Below are 6000 nucleotides of genomic sequence, written 5' to 3'. Positions count from 1 at the left end.
ACGCATTGAAGCAGTTCTGGCGGCTCGTGGTGGATGTAGATAGCCAACATCTCAAAGTACAGCCTAGGTGATTTGTCCACAATGACGCTGAAATGGCGTCAGAAAATATAGACAAACTTTTAATTACATAAATATAAGGCTTATAAGGCAGTCATGTTTGACAAATATAATGTAAGATACTGAACTGTTTACATACTCAAGGCACGGTTCGTTCCGAACAAAATGGTCACAAGAGCTGCGAGACAGGCCAGTGCCTGTTGCGCACCACAACATCAACCAGCGTGAAATCTTAATGGAGGCAATCAGCATTTTAAAACAATTTAACCATAAACGTAATTGTTTAAAACCTGGAAGTTGTATGTCATTTTGAGGTCTTACCTTGTTCCAAAGTAGCCTAGCAAAAATCAGACCATAAAATATTGAGGGAATAATTTTATAAACAGTTCCTTATGCCACGGAAACCAGCATTTCTAGCAGGTTTCTATCAACTTTAATTCGTAGTCCAGCAGCCCAAGACAATCCGAGTGTAGCCTATACTGCATTGTGCGCATTTCTGCGCTTATCATGAGCCAACCTCCCTTGGACCGGGCGCAGCCCAAAGCATATTTGGCAGTGGGGAGATACGATCATAAAACGAGGAACTGATTCTGTGGTGCAAAGCCAGAAAGCCTGTAGGTTCTTGGCGCTTTACAGTGGGAAATCAAACTAAACATGGCATATTATTGGGAGGTTCAAATTGACCCGTTGCGCCGCAAGTTACACACCTGCCTGAAGGGTCCCTGTGTAAACTGGTCTTCAGTACCCTGTAACAAATTAACACAAATTTAAACAGAGGATGGTTATGATAAAATACCAGCAAACACTGGTCTCTCAAGACCAGGATTGGGAAACAAAGTAACCACATGTCATCTCAAGGGACAGTTTCAAGACTGTTTCAAAACACTGATCTAGCATTGGGGTGTGCACCATCACAACATATGACCCAGTCAGACAGATTGTTAAGGTGTAAAGTAAAACCAGACGGAGTAAAAAACAAAAAAAACAAGAGCAGAGCAGAGCTAATAATAGCGTCCATTTTGTGTCGCAGTCTCCCCAAATACCTTTCTCAAAACTGCTGCAGTCTAAGGACCAGGTTTCTCTTGAAAACATACTCCATCTAAATGGAATACATTTGATTTGATAAAGACAAGGTTCAATTAAAATGATTGTGGTTCTTCACAGCAGTGCAAAGCATGGTGGAATAATATGTCTGGAAACATTCTAGTAAACCTTACGACCGTGGTGAAGGCTTGGGGCGGCAGGTAGCCGAGTGATTAGAGCGTTGGGCCAGTAACCCAAAGGTTACTAGATCGAATCCCCAAGCGGACATGGTAAATATCTGTCCTTCTTCCCCTGAACAAGGCAGTTAAACCCACTGTTCCCCTGTAGGCCATCATCGTAAATAAGAACTTCTTCTTAACTAACTTGCCTAATTAAATAAAGGTTAAATAAATAATAATAAAAGGCTGAATGGGGGATCCTTAAAACAATAAGTTAATCACATTGCTAAATCAATCTGATTTACTCCAGGATGTTTGAGGATGTTACATAGAAAAACAGATCATAGCTCATTGTAGTTTTCAGTTCATAATTATTCATATTACAATGTATTAATTTATCCTATATTGAAAGAAATTTAAAAAAGAAATAAAACCAGAAGCAAGAAGGACAATATGGAATGTATTTTCAGTAAATAAAATAAAGCTCCAACTGTCACACCAAGTCTGCTTTATTTCACCCACAGATATCGTGTCAAATAAAGCACCATTATATATATATATCTCGTTTTCATATACACCGCCAGGCAACAACTAGAGAAGATTCTTTACAGAATCAAGTTTCTTGTGGTTCTTTTTTAATGTACAGGTAAACTTAGTTTGGATATTAACCACGGAAAAAAAGCAAGGGACCTTTGCCTCTTTCATAAAGTACAAAACTGGCACAGAGGACACCATTTTATACAGAGTAAAAATGCAATCAAATTAAATTGCATACAGAAGAGACTAAAATTTCTGTAAACCTTTCCCCGTTACAGCAACCTCAAACAAATAAATCACTTAAAAAATAACTGAAATCAGTCAAAATAAAAACCTTTTTGACATTAGAAAAAATGTGCTATAGTCTTTTTATAACGATCTTTTATGTCCACTGGATCTGCGGCTGTGCATGTTTATAGTCATTTGGGAGCATGCCGTCTAGCGCCTTCTTCTGTCATTGAAGCCGGAGAGGAGAGATCACGTGACATACCGGAGCACAAGAGCCAATCGATAGAAGCACATCAGCAGAGGCCAACGCAACACACACAAAAAAGGGAAACGACAAACGAAAGGATGAAAACAGGGAAAGAAAAGTGTTAAACGAAAGAGCATAATTCATTTAGAGAAAAGGAATAACAGACAAAAAAAGATATTAAAAGGGCTCGTGGTGCTGACAGCAATAATGGTGATGTCACGAGGAGGCGGAGCAGGGCCCTTTCCCAGATAGTTTTGTAACCACGGCGATAGTGGCCTCCACTGTCCTGTAGAGCATTTCCAGCGTGTCCGGAGGCGGGGCAGAGTTTGTCAGAGCCTGCGAGGGGGCGTGGCTACTGCACCCTGGGACCTCTGGCCCCTCTCCTGCCAGGCCCAGGGCAGATGGGAAGGCCAGGTCCTCCGAGGCCAGGGTGGCCGAGCCTCCGCAAGTCTTAGAGCCCGTTTCCCTCTCCTCCTTTGTCTCATCCATTGCAGCCGTTGCTTCCCCCCGCTCTTGCTCCTCTGCTCCTGCCATGGCTGCCTGCTGAGTCTGAGACGACTGCGGCTCCTCCTTTCCCTGTCCGCTGCCGCCATACGACAACTCTCCCGTCTCCGGGAGGGAGGAAGAGGATGATGATGAGGACGACGAGGAAGAGGAAGCCTCCATCTTCTCCTCCTTGGGGGAGGCGTCCCCTGGGGGTTGGCTGCAACTGGTGGCAGCAGTAGGATCCGGTGAGGGCGGGTCGTGCTCGGTTCCCGGGTCGATGAGGGACGAGGAGTCTCTCGTCTCTGTGTCCGAGGTGCTGGTGGGAGTCAGTGCCTCCTGGTGCTCCGGCTTCAGCTCGACACATGGGGGGAGGGAGGAGGTGGAGGGGGCGCAGGTGGGTCCGGAAACGGTCACACCCCCGGTGCTGGTGCCGGCGCTGGTGCCCTCCCCGGGGCCGTCGTCGCTACTCATCCGCCTGCGCTTCACTGGGGTGGCGCCCTCTTCCTCCGCTGAGAGAATGAAACGCCGGTGATTAACCTTCACATCTGTGTACAGGTACTACCATCATTAGCATTTTCAACTTCAAGTCAACATTTCCCAACGAGTTTAAATGATAGAGTCCAACCCCGTTATCCGCTTACACTATTATGTGACAACAGGCTGAAAGGGACACCACACTTTACTACCATCAAAGTGTTTAAATGTTTCATGTTTGTGACAGTACACTGTATGCATGAGTGTGTGTCGTACCTTTGGCCTTGCGGTCCTTGGCCTCCTGTTCGAGCGCGCTGCGTTGCTGCACACAGGCGCTACACTTGGACAGCAACTCCTGCAGGGCCGGACCCAGAGCCGGGTCCAGCGCCTGGGGGGTGTGTATGGACAACATCAACGCCAACGCTCGCAGGTCCTAACGAGAGGGAGGGAGCGGGACAAAAGAACAGTGATTATCTAGTAGAGAAAAGCATGTGAACAGGGAATCACAGTCCAGTAAGGCATGACTATGGAATTAACGATTACAGCATGAACACGGCCTGTATTATCAGAATGTGAATAAGGCGTGAATAGTGTATTATCAGAATGTGAATAAGGCTTGAATAGTGTATTATCGGAATGTGAATAAGGCTTGAATAGTGTATTATCGGAATGTGAATAAGGCTTGAATAGTGTATTATCGGAATGTGAATAAGGCACAAATAGTGTATTATCAGAATGTGAATAAGGCTTGAATGGTGTATTATCAGAATGTGAATAAGGCACAAATAGTGTATTATCAGAATGTGAATAAGGCTTGAATAGTGTATTATCGGAATGTGAATAAGGCACAAATAGTGTATTATCAGAATGTGAATAAGGCTTGAATAGTGTATTATCGGAATGTGAATAAGGCACGAATAGTGCATGAATAAGGGGTACAGACAGCGTTGAGAAGGCCGCTGGTCTTGCTCAGCTCCAGGCGGTGCGAGGCCAGTTCGGGCTGTAGGCTGTGGTACTCGTTCAGCAGGTTGGTCACCAGCAGACTAATCAGGTTGGCGCAGCTGGGGCCTGACAGCACCTGGCTCTGGACCTGAGAGATGACACACACACACACTTACGGCCATGCACTCGCAAGGCACATCAACTTGGTATTTAAAGTAGCAAGGGGTTAGCCTGAGTCCCAGATCAGATTATGCAGTCTTGCCAACATCATTGGGGTCATTTGAAGTTGACAAGACGGCAAAACAGATCTGGGACTCAGGCTACACATGAAACCTTGGTAAAGGGTGCACTTCGTCATTGGATGCATAAATGAAATTACAGGCTATAAACGGGCTAAAGCAGAGGCTGTCAGCGTTGAAATAAACGGATGGTAGCGATGGCTCCAAGATGGCTACCTTGTGCAGGAAGCAGGTGAGGAAGGAGTAGGCCATGTTGTTGTTGAGGAAGGTCCTCTCATCCATCAGGATGCACTTGATGTACTCGCCGAACGCCGGGTCTTCGCACAGAAGCTTCACACAAGTCTTAGCCAGGGTTGACTACAGAACAGGATAGGAGATGTCAGTAGATTGTGATGCGTGTTAAGTGTGTCAGTAGATTGTGATGCGTGTTAAGTGTGTCTATAGATTTAGATGTGCGTTAGTAGATTGATGCGTGTTAAGTGTGTCAGTAGATTGTGATGCGTGTTAAGTGTGTCTATAGATTTAGATGTGCGTTAGTAGATTGATGCGTGTTAAGTGTGTCAGTAGATCTTGATGCGTGTTAAGTGTGTCAGTAGATCTTGATGCGTGTTAAGTGTGTTTGCAAGTGAAAGAGAAATAGTGTAGGTGACTGTATTTGAGTGAGTGTGTGTGTTAAAGTGTGTGTGCGCGTCTGTAAGTGTGTGCTATTTACCTGAGACTGGCAAAGCTCCGTCCACAGCTTGGGGAAGAGGGCCAAGTGCAGAGGCAAGCCCTCGTACGCTATCAGGACACCTGGAGTCAGAGAGATATGGTCATATTGGAGACCCCAGATACACAACCATACAGCCTCTTAGGTCATTAGATATATAAACATTAGAAATGCATCCACACACAAACCCCCACTTACTCAGTTTGACAAGGGTCTCCGTGAACTTCTCGCAGTTGATGGCGACTCGACACAGCAGGTGGATGAACTGGTGGTAGGACAGAAAGTAGTCTTGGAGCATACGGTCATACACCTCATCTTTACCCTGAGAGAGAGAGGAGAGGAGAAAGAGAGAGAGGAGAGGAGAAAGAGGGAGAGGAGAGGAGAAAGAGGGAGAGGAGAGGAGAAAGAGAGAGAGGAGAGGAGAAAGAGGGAGAGGAGAGGAGAAAGAGGGAGAGGAGAGAGAGGAGAGGAGAAAGAGGAGAGAGAGAGAGAAAGAGAGAGAGAGCGAGATGGAAGTTGATGATCCTTCTCAACGACAGCAAGAAGACCACACTAGCGCAAACATACACACGGAATGAACAGACCTTGAACTGAGAAGAAACATGCATACATAAACCACTTCATTTCCCCCAGAGGAAACTTCAGTTGTGGCACTATCAGGCACCGTTCCCACTTATCCAACCATTCCTTTAACCAGGTAGAACAGATTTAATTTAAGATAAGACACCAGGTAAGCCATCGAGAACAATCTCCCCAGAAACAAAGATCCTCTTCAGCATTAAGACCACTGTTCTGTTAACTACCATCAATACTTAAGATAACATGAACTTTGGCACGAAGCTTAAGAAACTGACGAACCGGCCAAGAGACATGAGACAA

At 45.5% G+C, this 6000-nt stretch overlaps 1 protein-coding gene across 1 annotated transcript in view; it reads right to left on the bottom strand.

Moving 5' to 3' along the window:
• Positions 1-1747: 1747 nt before the first annotated feature.
• Positions 1748-6000, bottom strand: part of LOC115103846 (ubiquitin carboxyl-terminal hydrolase 34-like) — a 63652-nt gene continuing 59399 nt past the window's right edge. Inside the window, 6 exon segments of the mRNA XM_065001570.1 lie at positions 1748-3266; positions 3508-3664; positions 4175-4321; positions 4629-4769; positions 5125-5204; positions 5320-5443. Coding sequence (XP_064857642.1) covers positions 2488-3266; positions 3508-3664; positions 4175-4321; positions 4629-4769; positions 5125-5204; positions 5320-5443 — 1428 coding nt within the window. The 3' untranslated portion in view covers positions 1748-2487.

The sequence above is a fragment of the Oncorhynchus nerka genome, linkage group LG15 (assembly GCF_034236695.1).
Source record: "Oncorhynchus nerka isolate Pitt River linkage group LG15, Oner_Uvic_2.0, whole genome shotgun sequence".
NCBI lineage: Eukaryota > Metazoa > Chordata > Actinopteri > Salmoniformes > Salmonidae > Oncorhynchus > Oncorhynchus nerka.
Note: the sequence above shows the minus strand (reverse complement) of the source record. Positions and strands in the feature narration are given on the sequence as shown.